Source organism: Nilaparvata lugens, chromosome 2, assembly GCF_014356525.2.
Source record: "Nilaparvata lugens isolate BPH chromosome 2, ASM1435652v1, whole genome shotgun sequence".
In the NCBI taxonomy this organism is placed as follows: Eukaryota; Metazoa; Arthropoda; class Insecta; order Hemiptera; family Delphacidae; genus Nilaparvata; species Nilaparvata lugens.
The window spans coordinates 76529811-76550229 of NC_052505.1; the positions used below are offsets into that span (position 1 = coordinate 76529811).

The window sequence follows — 20419 nt, forward strand, 5'->3', positions numbered from 1 at the left end:
CACAGAGTTTCAGGCCAATAACCTCAAGGGCATTGCACTGGTTTTGCTATAGACTTAGTTTGGTCGATTGGACTAGAGTAACCATTCATGACAGGGCTGAATACAATTTTAATGCATTTTTCAATATGTTTAACGGTTTGTTCTTGGACTCATTTCCAGTTGTCAAACGTAGACCGGATATTTCCAATAAATCTAAGGCTAAAAAGTTTCTCAATTCACCGGCTCTGAACATACTTAAGAATTACGTTTTGATTGCCTACTATAAACTGAAAAAAGAAGGTACAGAATCAGCTAGGTTGACTTACAATAGTATTAAAAAGCTATACAGAAGTGAATTGAAAGTGGCTCAGTTAAACCACAATGCGAATTTGATTGAAGCAGCTAACAATAAATGCTCAGCAGCTTGGAAAATTATTCGAAATAATTCCAAGCCCGCTAAATCTACCGCTACTTCTATCTCAGCAAAGGAATTCAACAAACACTTTATCAGCTCCATTGAGAAAATTTATAAAGATATTGAGCCGTCACAAATTTCTGCTGTTGACCTGCTGAACTCTTCCCCAAAAACGCAGGCAACTTTTGTAATAAAAGAAGTAACCTGTATTCAAGTCCTCGAAATAGTTTCTAGAATGAAGTCTTCCACCACCAAAGACATATATTCTCACTCTAGCTCCCTTATTAAAGAAGTAATTGAATTCATTTTACAGCCGCTCACCACAGTTTTAAATGCATGTATAAAATCATCAGTTTTTCCATCCTTGCTGAAACATTCAAGAACCATCCCGATTCATAAGAAGGGTGACATAAATTTTCCAGATAACTTCAGACCAATCTCCATCCCACCTATCTTTGGAAAAATCCTAGAATATATTATCGCAACCCAACTCTATGACTTCCTTGAATTAAATTGCTTGTTTACAGATTCCCAGTATGGTTTTAGAAAAGGGAAGTCAACAATAGACGCTGTGCAATCAGTTATAACCGAAGTTGAGGAGGGCTTTAATAGTAAAAAATACACAGGATTAATTCTATTCGATCTAAGTAAGGGATTTGATGTCGTGGATCACTGCATCTTGTTGAATAAATTACAGTTTCTTGGTGTCCATGACAATACTCTTAAACTTTTAGAATCCTATTTGGAGGGTCGTACTCAGTCAGTGTGTATTAACTCAAATATTTCTGAGCCACTTAATGTACCACACGGAGTACCTCAAGGGTCCATACTGGGACCGTTATTGTTTCTAGTGATGATGAATGATATAGGATTGAATATTTCATCTAAAATAGTTTGCTATGCTGATGATTCATCTTTGGTCACAAACGATGTGGATCTGGGTGTCCTCCATCAAAAAATGTCTAGCTGTAAGGGTGAGGCTTCAGACTGGTTTAGAGCAAACCGCCTGTTTCTAAATACAGCCAAGACTCAAACATTGGTGCTTGGACTCAGAAAGATTAGTGAGGGAGTAGATAGTGCAAAGCTTCTGGGCATAACATTAGATCAGAAACTTACATGGATACCCCATATTGAAAGTGTTTGCTCAAAATTAAGTAGGGTTTTATATCTCCTTCGCAGTCTTAAGGACTGTGTTCCTTCAAATTACCTGAGAATGTGCTACTTTGCCTTTTTTCAAAGCGTTTACACGTATGGTTTAGTCTTATGGGGCTGCGCCCCAGAGGTTCAAAAAGTATTCTTGCTCCAGAAAAAAGCTATAAGAATTATATGTAACGCTACTTATCTGGAGCATTGTAAGCCATTGTTTATAAAGGAGAAAATTATGACAGTGCACAGTTTGGTAGCTTTCAAACTTCTCCTCCAGATAAAGAATAATTTAGGTTCTTATAGCCGCAGAGTTGACATTCACTGTCATAATACTAGAAATAAGACAAAAATAGATATACCATATACAAGACTCAAAAGAATATCAACAAGTCCAAATCAAGTTTCATTGAAATTATTCAACACATTACCCGAGATAGCCAGGAACCTACCAATGCCAATTTATAAGAAAAACCTAGAGCGCCTACTATTGAATAATCCTTTATACTCAATTTCAGATTTCTTCCAACTACCAGTGAAGGACTATTTTCAAGTCAAATAGGTAGTGAAATAATTCAATAGGCTACTAATCATGTAAATGTACTTAATTGTTCTTCCTCAGTTTTTCATCTAATGCAAGACAATTTTGTATTTATTCGATACATTGTTACTTTTTCTGTATTGTCATATCAAATCGTACTAAGTGTAACTTTCACTGTATAATTCAAAACTTAAAACTATGTATTATATTGTTGACTGACGTTTCCGATAGCATTGTATGTATGCATTGAAGGAATAAAAAGCATTCTTATTCTTATTCTTATTCTTACAGTATATAAGTTGTCTGATGGTTTATCAACTATTCCAGTCAGAACTCCCAACTCCGTTGCTGGTAGAGGTAGGCTAGTGCACTACACTACACTAAAAACCATTAAAAGTTTAAGTAAAGTTTGTTATTCATTTTCTGCTACTTCTACTTCCTCTTATACTTTTCCTCCTTCTGTTCTGCTTCTAATGTCTTATCTTCTTCTTATTCTCCGTATTCTTCTTCTTCTTCTTCTTCTTCATCATCATCTTCTCCTTCTTCTCCTCCTCCACCTCTCCTCCTCCTCTTTTTCATCTTCTTTACATTCTTTTTCTTCTGTTCGTAGGGTAGGCACGTCATGCACATTCTACACCCTCAGCTATTATTAAGGCTACTTTATACCCCAAGGAATTTATTCATTTTCCGGAGGTCTAAAAGAAAAGTACGGACTTTGCCTGTGCTCCCCAGCAACTGCTCCTAACTGAGCCACCCTTTTACAACTTTTTTCTCCATGAAGAGTAGGCTACTGTGGAACTTTCAGGCCCAAGCGCCTCTTCTCCCTGTGTTTGTCTATCACGTTAAAATGTTGTGAACCGTTATAATTCCTCCCCAACATGTAATATTTTCAACAAAACTTAGCTCACGATAAACTTCTAACAGGTGATTAATTTCAATGAGAGAATTCATTCTGCTAATTGTGTTTAATGGGGTGAGTAAACGTAGGCTGTGTAATTATTATTCCCTGCTGTTATTAAAATAGACAATAATTATTCTACCCATAAATATAACGATTCTATGATACGTGATTTCATCTTCTTCCAAATTAACCATTATTATTATTATTATTTGATACAATTTTCACTCCTTATAAGCTATTCGCTATTCATTCCCTATCGGAAACGTTTTTTAAACTAGTATAGACATAAGTACCTATCTTGAAAAATTGATAACAGAAATTGAAAAACAAATTGGGAACTATCAAGTCACCAGGTAGATACGAAGCTTACTTGTAAACATTCCCTATCGAAAAGATTTAAAATTAGTATAGACATAAGTAGCCTACCTATCTTGAAGAACTTTTAACAAAAGTTAGAAAAAACCATTTGGAAACTAGTAAGTTATCAGGTAGATACGACTATTGAAGCTATCCTCTATGCATTCCATAAAGCAAAGATTTCATACAATATACTTTAGACATAAGTACCTATCTTGAAAAATTGTTAACGAAAATTGAAAAAAAAACGAACTGGAAACTACTACGTTATCAGGTAGATACGACTATTGAAGCTATTATCTATGCATTTCCTAAAGCAAAGATTTCATACAATATATAGTATAGGCATAAGTACCTATCTTGAAAAATTGTTAACGAAAATTGAAAAAAAACGAACTGGAAACTAGTACGTTATCAGGTAGATACGACTATTGAAGCTATTCTCTATGCATTTCCTAAAGCAAAGATTTCATACAATATATAGTATAGGCATAAGTACCTATATTGAGAAATTGTTAACGAAAATTGAAAAAAAACGAACTGGAAACTAGTACGTTATCAGGTAGATACGACTATTGAAGGTACAGTATGTAACACACTGAGGAGGCTGTAGGCTGTAGACCCAATTAAAGGAAAAGGAACGTTTCCCGTTAAAGATGAAAAATAAACACGCTTAGAGGAACGAGAAGCGAATTTCCCGTTGGAAAAATACAATTCAAGAGTGGACGCTGGGTCTCTGTAAAACGTGAAGCACTTCAGTTCCCATTACTCATCAATGGCAGAGAACTCCAGTTTCTTTGAAATAATAACTCAAATTCCTATCTCCAATGTCTACCTCAGTGATGGGTATTTTGAAATGGGGAAAAAGAAAATTTTGATTTAAGAGAATCTGTACTGTATTCAGGCTGTAATTCTTCGATGTTTGATTTTCAAGTTGAAGCGTTAGTGGTATTTTTGGTAATAAGGATCCTTACATTCCTTGGAAATCCTTTGATTCTGATCACTTAAGAATGAATTAAAGCTCCTATTTCTCTCAAAAACATATTATTTTACAGTTTTGAACTTGGTTAGTTATGATAGGAGTATTCAGAACTTCCATTATCCTTCAGCCACAAGGTATATATTATTTCAAGTTTGTAGTGTTTGTTTGTTCTTGAAGTGTTGGATCTCCATCCCTGACCAGAGAAGCTATTAATCCGAGAAGTTGCATTAGTTGAAGCAATCTGAAACTCTTCAGTTATAAAGTTGGAGTTGCTGGATTGCTCGGGCAAGAGTCTTAATCAGTGTTTGACTTGGGGATCTTGTTTAAAGTACGGTACTGTGGTAGGTATACCTTCGCTGCTTCTCTATCCACAGACACTGAACTTTTCGACAAGTGGGCTATTTTTGATCGATTGCTCGGCAGTTCTGGAGTTGATCCATTCTGTTAGAGGTCGACCGCTGATAGGGTTACTTCTCACTTGCTATTAAAAAGCAGCGTTTGTGCGCAGACTCTTAGTTCAGAAAAATTGTGATGCTATTCATTTTGATATATGGATCTGTTTGAAGTTGAGGTCTGAAGTTTGAAGTCTGTTTTATGCTTTTTCCGGAGTAGGGTTTTCGTTATCACGCTTGGAGTAAGTAGAACATAATTATAATGAATAACTGCCAATGACGAAACATTTATATTTATTATACTGGATTTGGATATGGAGAGGGATGCAAAAGTCTGGAATCCTGTTCATGATTTATCGTTTGACTAGCAGAGCTTCACTATATGAGTAAGAAGAAGTAAGAAAGTATTACAAGAGCAGCTCAAGAAACTCATTCAAGAATGATTCCAAACAATTCCACGAGCGATGTTACATGATGGGATGTGTAGCCAGGAAGCATGAATTCAACTTGTCAACTACGAATTCAGGAAGCTTGTCAGTTGTCAACTACGCAATTTTAATATTGTCACTTACATTTTGTAACTCTATCAAAAATCCGAGTTTCTTGAACACATTGTATGGAAATTTTTTTCAACATTTGACAAGTTATGGCTTTTTAACAACTTGACTGTCATGAGACCCCATTAAATTTCGGATCTCATATACTTGTCCTCTCAAGCCATGTACTTAGGTTACATCCGGATATAAGTATTTCACAGCAAATATTGTCCCAGATGCATTCTATTCACCATGTTGAGTGTGATTAAAAACATTTTTTCCCATACAGTATATCACCTCATGTTTTGATATTCACTTCTAAAGTTGGCACCTACCTAAATGTGCTTTGCATCTTGAGCTTGAGTTTGGAGTTTTTATGACACACGCTTCACTTATGAAAAACTCCAAATCCAAGTGATAGGAGAATTGAAGAAGCGGATTTAGGAGGTTCAGCGTTTCCATTCCTATCACGTGTCTCGCGAAAATGAGAAAACAGAAAACGAAAGAACTTTGTCGACTTTCGAAGAAAGTGACCATTCAATTTCGCCAAACAGAAAGCAACTCCTCTCCAAGTTAAGAATTCATTTTGACTTGATGGATTTCCGAGTTTATAACTTGAATCCGTCTTGCAGCGAATCGGTTATAGAACTATCAAAAGTTGAACCCACAAACTTATTTTTATTAAACTTGTAGGTAGGGTTCGATTTATGCTCAGCTCAACAATAAATTCATGTCGATAACTTTATCAACTTTGGCAATTCAACAAGGAGAAGGAGGAATTTTTATATTGTAGGTACTAGTATAACATTCACTTTGGTGCTCCAAGGTGTATGCTTTCAATAGTCTATTTTTTATGATTGAGAGTTTTATTGACAACGAGGTGTGATAATTTGTTGTTTATTTAAATTACCAACTGTAACTGTTGAAACCAGCAGTTTCCTTTCCTCTTGTCAACGTGATGTTCAAAATATATAGTGGATCATACATAGATATGCAAAATATCGGATGAGAATCGAATCCATGATTGTTCAGTGAAGAATAGCGGTAAAGGGTTGCTATGCCCCAGCGAACTGAGCTGCAACGGACGATAGCCGTTGCTTACTTTCTATACTTTTGATTAAATTATATTCAATATTTCTTGTGAGATATCATTTCATAATTTTTTCATAAAACCCGAGAAAAGGTCTATGTATTTAAATAATAATACATTAACGAAAATTATTCTAGGTACATTTGGTGAATCTTTACAGCAGTGAACAGGTTCAGACGCTGTATTTTGCTCATCCAACACATCAACTCATCGAACTCATATAAATCTTGTAACGCTTCCAGTTATGAATGTTTTTTCGCAATTCGGAAACAATGGGCCCGTTCTGTGTACATGGAATGTGGTAAATTGTCCGATTCACAATTTACCAGGTAAAAAGTTCCGCGTTCCATGGGAAGAGTTTTGACAGATTCTGTACCAGAAACCAGTTCCAGTTCCAAAATCCTGCACCACACTCGAATTTACCACGCTAATTGTCCGACCTGGTACAGTTCCAACTATCTGAGCTCTCGCTGGTTGATTATTGTAGTCTGCTTGCTTCTCTGCGCATGCGCTGATAGTAAATTTTAGAGTAATGGAATAAAATAAATGCACACTTTTCTAGACGATAAGTTTGTGAAACAGCCTTTCTTCATTCACGCAGCTAGTAAACGACACATTTTAGAGTAAATCAACTTTATATGTGCGCGCCAAAAGCTTGAACCAGCGATTTTGAAATGGCGTTCCATGGGAGCATTTTGCACTAGTCACGTGATGGAACAATTTACGATTGGAACTGGAACAATTTACTGTACACAGTGTGTCATCCCTGCCTCTCCAATGTGTCTTTTCTCTATTTTTTCAATTTCGCGCCTTTTTGCCCTAGTAGCCGTTCAACTACCTATTCCTGTTCCCTGTCATTCGATAATCGTATAGATTTTTGCCAATGTTTATTTAAAAGGCGGTGGCTCAACAGACTGCACACAGACACAGTGGACAGTGCTAGCAAAGCACTCGACACATAATTGGTGTGAAAGTGGCCTAAGCCAGGCAGGCAGGGGCCAATGAACACGCTAGGGACGTGCTCCAACTCTCTGGCGAGGTTTGAACGCTGTGCTCGGACCACACTCGAACACCTCTTTCAAGCGAACAGTCTTGGAAATCGATTGATGAACGAACGAATAACCCCATCGGCCACGCGAGCACTCACTCCTCTATTTGCATACCAAATACGCTCTGCTCTGCCTGTGTGCTGTGTATATACTGATGTGGATATTGTGTTCACGTCAGGTGTAAAGTATTTAACAGTCTGTACAGCTTGTAATTTCATTTCCTCCTGGTTATAACAATGTTCCTGGGATTCTGATCGTTCAATCCGATCTGAATTTGAGTTGCGTTAATGAAAAATGATTAAAAGTCGAAGTTGAAGAATTCTAGCTATGAAGAATTTCAATATTCGCGTAACCTGTCACATTTCTTACCAAAGTCACATGTCTTCAAATTTTCATGTTTCCAAATCTACTCATTTGCTAGATTTGTAAAATGCCTGGTTATAACAATGTTCCAGGGACTCTGATCGTTCAACCCGATCTGAATTTGAGTTGTGTTAATGAAAAATGATTAAAAGTCGAAGTTGAAGAATTCTAGCTATGAAGAATTTCAATATTCGCGTAACCTGTCACATTTCTTACCAAAGTCACATGTCTTCAAATTTTCATGTTTCCAAATCTACTTATTCGCTACCCACTTTTTCCTCTATTCTCATAATCTTCCTTACGTAAAGGCCTATTCTTCGAAATGTTGAAAACACAGGTATTTTTCATTCATATTCACTGTTTATATGAAACCAACAAAATAATCTTTGATTCAAATTTTCACTGATGTGATTAACATTGATTCGATTTCCTGATTAACTGATTATTGGGCTTTGGGTTTTTTCTCTGTAATAAAGATTGTTTTGTTGTGTAATAATTTATGCTCTGTGTAGGCTAATAGTATATTAATAAATTATTTGAAACAATTTACTCTCGATCTAATCAAGGTCGTTTTAACTTTAGTCCTAAGACGGGTTTGCTACCTTCTACAGATATTTCAGACAAACCTCTCTCATTTGCTTGTGAAGCCCAACATCCATCACAGGTTAGGCATTAGATGAATGAAGAATACCAAGAAAACGATTTTTCCCCAGGAGCCAACGCCCAACACCCAAAAGGGTGTGACGATCAATCAACTACTGTACTTTACACTTAATACAGTTTCTTCCTCTTCGTCGTCTTCTTCTTTTTCTTTTCAAGAATTTCTTCATCCCCTCTTCCATCACCAGATCACATTGGAGAAACCTTCTTCATGAGAAATGGTATCGTATCTTGTATACCATTCTTGCTTACTATTAGAAGCATACATTCCAAATGAGAGATTGAATTGCAATTAAAAAAATATAGTTTGTTATCAGGAGAAGCACATAGGTACTGTAATATGTGACTTTCTAGTATGTGTATACTCCATTTGTGATAAATAACCTATTTGTGAATATAAAAAAATGGAAATACCATCAATTTTGAAATAGAAACGTAATGAAAATTCATAGCACAAGATATTAACTCATTATATTTTATATCAAGTGCATTACAGTGAGTAGAGTTAGCACAACCTCAAATTTATTCAAATAACGAGATGATGGTTTTGGCTTCTGTCCAATTCTAAATCTGAATCTTCGATAAGCACTCTGACTTGTGCACAAAAACTGCTGAAACGCCTGTTTAAACTGAGAATATCTCCATTATTTCTGACTTCGCCTTTCATTTTCTTTACTTTTCTAACTATAATTCTTCTTCTATAACATGTTTTGATCGAAATGTATCATGATGCCCCCAAATGCTTCTTAGTTGTTCAGTTGTGCTCGTTACTTTTGAATTGAGATGATCCATGATTATGACGTTACCAAGCAGTCACGTTTTGGCTGGCTCGTATTCTATTCAATCACACAAATCTTCCGGTGCAGACCGAAAGATTTAAAGGCTTTTAGCGGTTCATCTGACAAAAATATCGTTAATCCAGTTTCTTATATTCTTTCTATCTCTCAACCTGTTTCTCAACAACTATTTCATTCGAATCCGCTTATTCGTATCCTACGGCTACTTACGTAGTATACTTTTTTGCAACCTTTTTTCGGAATGATATTACAGGTTAAAAAAGTATTGTGAAAAATTTCCGACACATGCTCATCGCGATAATGACATTTCGTTTGAAGTCAGATCCTCAAGAGAAATTGAATGCGGACGGCTGGAGCTGTCGATACCGTTGAAATGGTGTATTATCTGGCCGTTAGGCGCTATCTTAATGCACGTCTTGTGTCAATTCCAGCCGTTCGCCTTGCAGGCATTCTCGATTTTGAAACGTGCTGAAGTCAGCAGAATGGCAGATCCTCTGTGGAGCACCGCGGTCCCTTAGGAATCGCCTCTCGTCTCCTGCACACCATCCTGATCGACAAAAATCGATCCAACCGTTGTCAAAACAAAAGTTCTTGCATTATTCATACCTCCAAAAAACAAACACACTTGGAAAACGGATAAAAAACTACGCAAAAAAGTTTTTATCGGAGCTCTTGGAGTGGAAAGCTCCAACTTCACATCTTTAAAGGTCTTGACTTGTCATTTTGTATGTTTCAAGTGACTTTTGGTAGTATGTCTTGAAGCTTGGCAAATTGTGACAACATCATGTTAATATGAATCTATAGCCTGTTTTTTATTCTATGTGTATTCTATATCTATATTTTGACAATATTTTTGTTAATTAGTAGACTACTTTGATAGAAGAGGAGTAGAGAAAGCTAGAGATTCAAAAGAGAGAGAACAGAGGTATGAGAAGAAGTAGAAGAAAATTAACTAGAAGACCGAGAGGAAGGAGGTGGAGAGAAACGAGAAATCAAGAAAGAAGATGAAATAAATCGAAAATTGAGAGAAGAGGAAGTAGAAAAAACCTTAGTATAAACATAGAGAAACAATAGCAGGAGTTTTTGTCTTGCTTTGTCTTGTTGAAGAATTACACAACCAATAAAGATGCGTAGCCTACTTTTACAATTCATACAAGTTTTCATATTTATTTATTTCATTTCCATGTAAGTTATAACAAACTGCTATTACTCAACCATTGCTTACGCTATTGTTTCTCTATGGTAAAAATTAAATGTTGAGCATGAAAAGTATTATAGGAGCCAATCAGAAGAATGAGAATAATGTACAGCCAAAGAAGTAAAGCAAAGCCGCCAACTACTACTGTACTCCTCTTCTCCTCTATTACTCTGTCCATCATATCCCCGATATAAGAAATGCTGGTTATCCCACCACTGAACGGCATTTTATTTTTATTTTATTAGTCTTTGAATAAGGTTATACCAATATGAGGCTGGATCGTGTTGTACCAGAGATGAAAGAAATATAGTTTTCTTTACTCTATGGTTGTACCTATCACCAGAGACAAATGAACAAGGTAAATTTATCTTATACTATTATCTTTATTAGGCCCGTATGTAGATACTCGGTTCAAACGGAGGAATGTCAGCTGTTCGTTTAAACTCTGTATGGAACACATTATGATAAATGCAACCATTTCCACATGTAAACGTGGTTTGGCGTTAAACGAAGTGTTAGCATAATGGTCCTTAATCAAATTAAACTGTATCTTTACTCTATGCTATCAATTATCTACAAAAATAAAAGAGAATGCACAATATTTTATATTGTATTTTTCTCTATTCATTTTTATTTAGAAGAGTAATTGTATTTGATTTGTTTTTGGTTATCACCTACTAGATATTATGCTAACACGAAATTACTTCATATTTTTTCTTTATCATTGTACATAATTATCTGTATTATTTATTAAAATTACTATTAGTAGGCTACTTTTTTTCATTTATCTTGCCTTCTTGTTGTTTTTCATGTTTCAGTATTCTTTTACTTTGTACTGCTGTTTTTACGGACTCACAGCTACCGTACAAGTCTGACTTTGCTGGCTGTGCCTGAGATTGATTATAATTTACATTTGTCTTATGTGTCTTGTATGTGCCAACAGTGGTTTCCCTGAATGCTGCTTCACAAGAGGTGACTCAGTCAATATTGAGAGGTGGTGCAACTCAAACTTGCTATGCGTGAGCTCCAACAAGGTTCAAGATTTGAGATTCACTTATAATAGGAGACTTCTAGTGAAGTAGATGCGGAAAAAGAAGCTAAGTTTCTGGGATTCACTCTAGACAATTGTTTGAGTTGGTCCAGGCACATTGATAATACGACTGGAAAGCTAAATAGAGCTTTATATTAAGAAAGTTGAGAACATGTGTCAATGTTGATGTTCTAAAGGTTGTCTACTTTGCTCACATCAAGTCACACCTGTCTTATGGAGCTGTACAGTGAGAATCAAGGGCATATAACTCTTAACTATTTCGAATTAAAAGGAAGGCAATCAGGCTTATTTGTGGTCTGCAAAAACGCGCTCAATGTAAAGACAGCTTTAAAGAATTAGAAATATTGACATTACCCTCTATTTTTGTGCTTCAATATCTGACCTATGTGAAGGAAAACTTAAATAATTTTGTTGAGCAGGGAATATCCCATGAACATCAAACGAGAAGCAGGAACAACTTGATTACCAACCGCTACGAGTAAGCTAGCACGCGAAAAACATTTCTATTTATTGGTGTGAAGCTTTTTAATTCGCTCGCTGAACAATTTAGAGGTTGTAAAATCAAGTTTTCAAGCGGAGGCTAAAAATATTTCTAACCAGTAACACCATTAAATTTACACTTTTCAGGAGTTATATGAGCTCGCTAGGACTATGTAAAATTATTAATATTATGTTGAGTTACATGAAGTACATACTGTATCAACTACTGTTACTTTTCATTTTTGTTGTTTGTTTCTATTTGACTGACTGAATTGTATCTCAATACCAGAAAATTACATATTTGAATATTTTATTATCTCTCTCTTTTGTTATTCATCTGGACATTTCCATAATTGGATAAGCATGTTTCATTATATTGTAATTATTTTAGAATGGTTTATTTTCAATCATTGTTGTGTGATTGACATTTGTTGTAAATTGTGACGAAGGTAATGCTTCTGAAGACCACAGAAGCGTTTACAATAAAACTTTCATTCTATTCTATTTTGACGAAATAAATATTCTATTCTAAGGAAGGAGAAAATGTTGGAACTCGGTGATAGGTCGCCGTCTATATCGTGGGTGTCTTTGTTGTATGGTTATATTATAGTACTGACCCAGTCCAGAGAACAAATTCGATGTTTTCGCCGTGCTTGTCGCGCATCATACGCACTGCGGACTGGATGAGACTCCAGGGGCTGTCGCAGTTGTGGTCGCCAAACAGCTGTTGAGAGCCTCCCCGGCCACCCCCGCCTCCTCGCCAACAACCTAAAAACCATTTTCGCAAAACAATTCAAGCTTAGTCGCCAAGTAGATTCCAATCGAAATAAAAATATCTTCCCAAAGCTGATCAAGAACACAAATTATCGTTTTATCAAATAAATTTAATCATTTCAGACCGGGTGTAACAGAGAAATTTCAAGTTTAACTTATTCTACAAGACTTTCATTGATAAGAAGGCAGCTAATTAACATAATCAGTAAACTGATAAATGAAATACCTCTTGCTTTGGATTTCGAAATTAGTAAAAAGAGCGTGAAAGAGTGGATTGAGAGGAACATTTCTTCACCTTAAATATATAAATTCAATTTCAATTATTTTATTTTTATTTGATAGTGTTTTCCCTGCTCGATATTTTTGTTGATTTCTGATGATTCCACTGTTCTAAAGTTTCTACTATAATTATTGAATTTGAACCTGAATTTCCTGCATTATTTCGAAATATTATGTTTTTCTTTTACTGTTTTGCAACTCTCACCAGCGGGCAAAGCTTTATTTTTGCTGTTGATGCCTAGAATTTTATTTTATTAAAGTACGGTATATGTATGAACAATTATGTTTATTTATTTATATTTCCAATGATATGCCAAATTATAAAGATTTTGTAATATTGTAAATGAAATCGAAATTGAAAAAATTGGAAACAGAGAGTATAGAATGTAACATATTATATGGAATGTTACATTCTATATTCCATGATCTCATAATTTATGCATAAATAAATCACAATCAATTCCACTGTCAATGGAAAAGATTTTTCTCTCCTCATTAATTGTTTGATAAGGGAGCAACGTTTTGGAGTTTCCCTGTATGCTCCCACACTGTAACTTCCAAAAAAAAAAATAGATGGAAAGTTTGGCGTTGACGATTGGGGCTCCTAGCATTCGCTTTATCCTGACGGTTCAAATATCGAATGTGTATTTTATTCTATGTTTTTGATATTTTATTGACGTTTATCCCAACATTCCAATGTAGTATGATAATTGAAAGTTAATTGATTTTTTTTGTGATTAGAATTGATTTTATTCAAATTAACAGACTATTGTAAGCAATCCGGAGTGAGGACTCTACTATGTAATGAACCGTATGTAGTAGGATTGTATATATAGGCCTACTAAACATAATTTTAGCAGGCCACTCTAATGATGAATAGTAAAGCTAAGACTTGAACCAAATTCTTAATACTCAAATTGGCCAAATAATTCATGTGATAATTATTTGAACATTCATACATTAAACACTTGTACAAATATTGAAAGGTTAATATATAATATTATCATATTATTTGATTATACTACCAAAGTTATACTAATAAATACTACTCACTGTGACTTTCAGTTCCATAATGTACATCCCAGTGAAGATCAGTTATATGCCAAAAATAGCCTGAAACAAAACAGTGCTAATTGAGGTGATTTATCAGGAAAGTTTTTTCTTTTCAAGGAACAGATATTTCCAAAAGTATAGTCATGTTTATTGATTGAGTTGCTAAAATGATTAGATAACTTTATCGATGGGGATTGCAATGTTCGATTCAGATGTATGATTCTACTCTAGATGTACAGGGTGTTTCAAAAAGTGGAAATATAGGATGTTTTATTAACACAATATAATATCATCAAAGTATCATCATGAACATTTAGCGAAGATACCAACTTCGCTCAAGTGTATATCTAGTATTCACTTTTCCTGTAGTGTTATAGGCCTTTTGCTTGCTCATAGTTGTCGAAACGCGTTCTTTTTGGCTAAAACTTATTGTAATTGAAGGAGAATATTCACAGGGACGTTCAAAGATTCTTTGTCTGTATCACGTCTTCACCTGTATTGTAGTTTGTTCTAGGAGCTGAGAGTCGATGTGAACAAACATGCACGTGAGAGTGGATATAATTTGAGCAGCAAGACCGATCCATAGTAGCCACCTAACATCTTTGTCATAAACTAAACTGAATAATCAGAATACGTGATTCAGTAAGAACGGAAGCATTATGGAATGGTATTTACGATTTCAGCAATCAACAACTGATATGAGTCATCACTTTAAATAAACTATTTCGCAGAGTACTGAATCAGTTCACACTAAGACTCAAGCATTGCAGCGATATTAAAGACATTTTACATCCTGAGGGATTCACGTTTCTAGTTGGGCAATAACTTTTATACGCACAAAACGCAAATTTTACATTATTGTTCTCTCTCCTTTCGTTTGAAAAGTCTCTAGAGTTATATGATTTAACCATCTGATGAAAGCATTTCTGTATGATTTTGAAGCAATCTACTGGAATTGTAGAGCAGCTCTGGAATGTGAGGTTGAAATGAAGATAAGACCCACCTATGGCTTACGTCCAAATGCCTGTGAGTGTATGGAGTGAGCAGACGCAGAACATTAACCTCATCTCTTCACAATCAGATTGGAACAAAAGCAGCCTGAAGAGCGGCTTCACGATTGAAATATCCTCTGCAATTAGTTTGGGGAGAGAGGCTTTTTTCATGGAGATGGATTAGTTGGCTGTGGTGAGTAGCGAGCTCACCTCACTACCGTTAGGTCTACCCTTATCATCGATTTTCATTTTTGTTTACTCGATTCTGATGAACTTCGCAAGATTCCTAGATAGTTTATTATCATCCTATTAATCATATTGATCATTATCCGTCTAAATCTCTGGGTATCACGTGTAATTCATCGTTTCGAATGTAGTAGGCCTGTGAAGAATAAGATAATATTACTGTTTCCTAACTTCTTAAGGGTCGGTTGCACAAGACTATGATATTATGACAATCTAGTCGTCTATGATATTAAGTAAATTTCAACGTATTAAATTATGCAAGTGCATGCACTGTGAATCATTGATTAGGATCCTGACGCTACTCTTAACTTTGTTCCCAACAAATCAAAATATGTGATTGATGATGGACCGAGAATGTGGGGACAGATGAATAATGGATAGTACAAACATTTCCTCCTATTCCAACAATGTCACTAGAATTATATTACTTTGTTCAGAATTTTCCTTCTATTCTCATTTATTTCTAGTTGTGTTTTGAAAGACTACTCAAATTGAACTGATACTCTTGGAGGGCAAGGTTTAATTTGTTGAAAGTAATTTCGGCATGCTATTATGTACCCTTGGTAATAAGGATGGTTTTATTTGATTTGGATGAGTTATTACTTTCATTGCCCTATTACCATAGGTAAGGAAAGTATTGCTTTCCGAAAAAAATTAAGGTACCCCAATTTCTAAATTTCTATACGTTTCAAGGTCCCCTGAGTCCAAAAAAGTGGTTTTTGGGTATTGGCCTGTATGTGTGTGTGTGTGTGTGTGTGTGTGTGTGTGTGTATATGAGTGTATGTGCGTCAGTGTACACGATATCTCTCCCAATCAACAGAATGACTTGAAATTTGGAACTTAAGGTCCTTACACTATAAGGATCCGACACGAACAATTTCGATCAAATGCAATTCAAGATGGCGGCTAAAATGGCGAAAATGTTAAACAGGGTTTTTCGTGATTTTCTCGAAAACGGCTCCAAAGATTTTGATCAGATTCATACCTAAAAAAGTCATTGATAAGCTCTATCGACTGCCACAAGTCCCATATCTGTAAAAATTTCAGGAGCATCGCCCCATCTATGCGAACTTTGATTTTAGATTCCCAATTATCAGGCTTCGGATACAATTTAAACAAAAAAATTAAGTGGAAAAGATTAAGCATGAAAATCTCTACAATTAATGTACAGTAACATTTTCACCTAAAATTGAAAATAAGCTCGAAATGCGAGAAAATAAGATTATTCAATTGCAAACTTTTGGCAGCTGTTGATTATATTAAATCATTCACTTTGAAGAGATAGCAGACTTCGTGTGTGTGCAGCGCTATTGTCCTGTCACCAGCTGTCTCAGATCTTAGAATAGTAGATTTGATATGCTGAGGGATTCACGTTTCTAGTTGGGCAATAACTTTTATACGCACAAAACGCAAATTTTACATTATTGTTCTCTCTCCTTTCGTTTGAAAAGTCTCTAGAGTTATATGATTTAACCATCTGATGAAAGCATTTCTGTATGATTTTGAAGCAATCTACTGGAATTGTAGAGCAGCTCTGGAATGTGAGGTTGAAATGAAGATAAGACCCACCTATGGCTTACGTCCAAATGCCTGTGAGTGTATGGAGTGAGCAGACGCAGAACATTAACCTCATCTCTTCACAATCAGATTGGAACAAAAGCAGCCTGAAGAGCGGCTTCACGATTGAAATATCCTCTGCAATTAGTTTGGGGAGAGAGGCTTTTTTCATGGAGATGGATTAGTTGGCTGTGGTGAGTAGCGAGCTCACCTCACTACCGTTAGGTCTACCCTTATCATCGATTTTCATTTTTGTTTACTCGATTCTGGTGAACTTCGCAAGATTCCTAGATAGTTTATTATCACCCTATTAATCATATTGATCATTATCCGTCTAAATCTCTGGGTATCACGTGCAATTCATCCTTTTTAATGGAGTAGGCTTGTGAAAAATAAGATAATTAGGTACTCTTTCCTAACTTTTTAAGGGCCGGTTACACAACTCTATGGTAGACTATGATATCATGACAATCTAGTCGTCTATGATATTACGAATTTCAACGTAATAAATTATGCAAGTGTGAATTATTGATTAGGATCCTGACGCTACTGTCAACTTTGCTCCCAACAAATCAAAATATGTGATTGATGATTGACCGAGAATGTGGGGACAGATGAATAATGGATAGTACAAACATTTCCTCCTATTTCAACAATGTCACTAAAATTATATTACTTTGTTCTGAATTTTCCTTCTATTCTCATTTATTTCTAGTAGTGTTTTGAAAGACTACTCAAATTGAACTGATACTCTTGGAGGGCAAGGTTTAATTTGTTAAAAGTAATTTCGGTATGCTATTATTTACCCTTGATAATAAGGATGGTTTTATTTGATTGGGATGAGTTATTTTTGTTTCGCAAATGGACATTTTGAGAAATGACTCTAACAATCTATTCAATCCAAAACCGATTTTGAACTTGAGAAGAATGAAATATGAGAATCAATTCCAAATTAATATAATAATTTTTCAAAAATATTTTCACTGTGATGCTCGTTATTGAATGAGTTGTTTACCAAATTGATTACAAACTAATCCGTCAAAAAATGTTCTATTGCATAGAACTTTTCAAAATTATTGTTATGTTGAAACCCCAAATTTAGAAAAATTCAGCTCCTGTCCCCGCAAAAAATCGTTTCAAATCCTTTTGACCTTTATTTGAAACTCCCTACTTGATTTGTTTTTCAACACGCCTCAGGAATTTCGATTACGCAGTCTGCGTCAAACTCCAACCCCCTCTGTGTGCACCCCTTTGTTGAATAAGAAGAAATTGGAATTGAAAGTTTTGAATAGCTGATGACTGCGGCAATTCTTTTTTTTAAAGGGTTGAAGCTGTTAGATATGATAGGAGAGTACAGAGGTTTCTATCAACACCAAGGAGAGATATGCTTTGATGGTCGGTAGTTTTTAGTGAAGAAGAGTCATTGCCAGAGGTTGGCTGGTGATTGCCAGTCGATAAATTGACAATGATAGACTGGCAACGAAATGGCTCTGGCTTTATGCTTGGTAGCGTGAGGGGGCTACAGAGGGGGGGGTGAATGTGAGTGAGGGGGCTTCAGAGGCTCACTCCATCTTCTAATCAAGCGGCCCTTTCAATTTGTCTCAGTGACAGACAGCGGCCAGGCAACTGGCTGCCATTTATCCACCCAATTCAACATCACATTCATATTTCATAAATTATTTGCTAACGCTCCATTGTTTTTATACCGAACGTGTTTATATTATTGTAATATGGTGAATATTGAGAGGTTTGAATTGTAGTTTTTTTGTGCCTTTCTTTCAGGTTGATGAACTTATCAAATTTGAACGACATTTTTCCAATATGAACTCTAGTAAACCTTGTTTTTGATTGTTAAAGAATGTATTCATATACCAAGTAAGCACCTAAATTTTGCATCGACATAAAAAATTGGCTAACTTGCTTCTTATCCATCCATATTATTGCAGTCTTCTAGCATTTCCATAGTACTGGCTTGATTTCGCAATGAAATTAATGCAAACGTATTTAGAAATGTATTTGAACCGTGCGACCCCACGACGTTTTAACCTGAAGTTAGGCCGCGCGCTCCACGTGTTTTCTTGAAAATTGGAAAATTTGATTGGAAGAGCGGTAGTTCTAATTGAGTCGTCACCGCGAGAAGATGTAGTCGCAGAACAAGTCTCAGTCTCTAATTTAGGCTTCGGTCTAATTAGATGGAAAGTCTCCTTGCTATTTTTATTTTGTATAAATTGAAAGCATGTAGTCTGAAAAATAGTACCGTGGTTGAAATGTAAGCGTGAGTGATTGTAAGTGCCGATTTATTTGTTGAATTTTCGATTCCATGGTGAGTGCCAAAATTATTTTATTAAGCTCAAATAGATTGACCAGATAAATTGACCGAGGCCCTAAATTTATTGTAGATTGAGTTAGCAAATTCTTGACTAATATCAACTATGAATAATTGCGATGAAGTAGTAATTTGAAATTAAATTTTTTTAATGTTGTAATATTGAAACAAGTAATTGAATAAATAACCGGATTGGTTACAGTGAAGATTATGATTCGATGTAACAGAATTTTAAACATGAACGATAATTCTATGTTTGAATACAACTAATAAATTAATATTTCAGTAGCATTTCTACCAAAATCTTTTATTTGACGTTCCTGGCTCGTGATAAGTTACTTAGTGGATAAAACAGGTGTTTTTAAACAATAGTGAAGATCTTGGCATTTGCATGAACGAATCCATCCAAAGTTCCCAACCGTGTATTCAAATAGTTTAAACAGGTTAATAGTTGATTAGAGATTTTAATAGCAATTATTATATTTTTCCTTGTTACAAAATAAGGGTGCTAACAAAGTACCCCGTTACCTCCAACCGTTAAATTATTTTGGGTGCCAGTGTGATATTTATTCAACGTTTTTAATAATGGTTAAATTTCTACACTTGATAATGACATCATAGCCGGTCTACATGATTGTCCAAACATCTTTTGTATCTCTCATTCTTTTTGATATCTCATTCCCAAGTTGAGTTGAGATTCTCTAGTTCAAAATCGCCAAGGCGCAAAAATAGTGTACATAAAAAAATATGAACTCTGATGTCCTCAAAATCGGTAGATAATAAATTAAAACAAAAAGTATTATTTTTATCATGAATAGTTGGCAGATTAAAGCTTTTCGCTTTGTTGTGATCTTTTTGTTCCGGGTATGAATACTTTAGAAGCTTAATTATAAGGAATAAAATTGTGATCGCCGTTTCAAATCGTTATTTTTCTCAACATAACTGATTCGTTTTTATTTTTTACTGAATGATTTTGTTCACTGTATATTCGATTTTATATCCTTTTTCTGTGGTGAGACTTGATTTTTCAAATGAAAGTAATTAATAAGAGGCGATCAAGTATGATTGTAATTAGGCTCACTCGATTCATGAAGCTTCTCAAGGTGTAAACAACTACAATACTAATGCCCGGTTTCACCAACCTCGATCAAATGTAGCCTTGCCATGGTCAATTAGACCATGGTCAAAATTTGATCACTCGTTTAAACATACAACTGTTCCACCAACCTCGGGATTGATCAAAACTCCGTCGGTCAAA

General features: G+C 35.3%; 1 protein-coding gene across 1 annotated transcript in view; it reads right to left on the bottom strand.

Annotated features, from left to right (window-relative positions):
• The window catches only part of LOC111048347 (acid sphingomyelinase-like phosphodiesterase 3a), a 97634-nt gene that overhangs the window by 15261 nt on the left and 61954 nt on the right, over positions 1-20419 (bottom strand). Inside the window, exons 3-4 of the mRNA XM_039421753.1 lie at positions 14041-14100; positions 12552-12702 (exon numbers count right to left, since the gene is read on the bottom strand). Of these exons, the coding sequence (XP_039277687.1) occupies positions 12552-12702; positions 14041-14100 (211 nt within the window). The remainder of the gene's footprint in view (positions 1-12551; positions 12703-14040; positions 14101-20419) is intronic.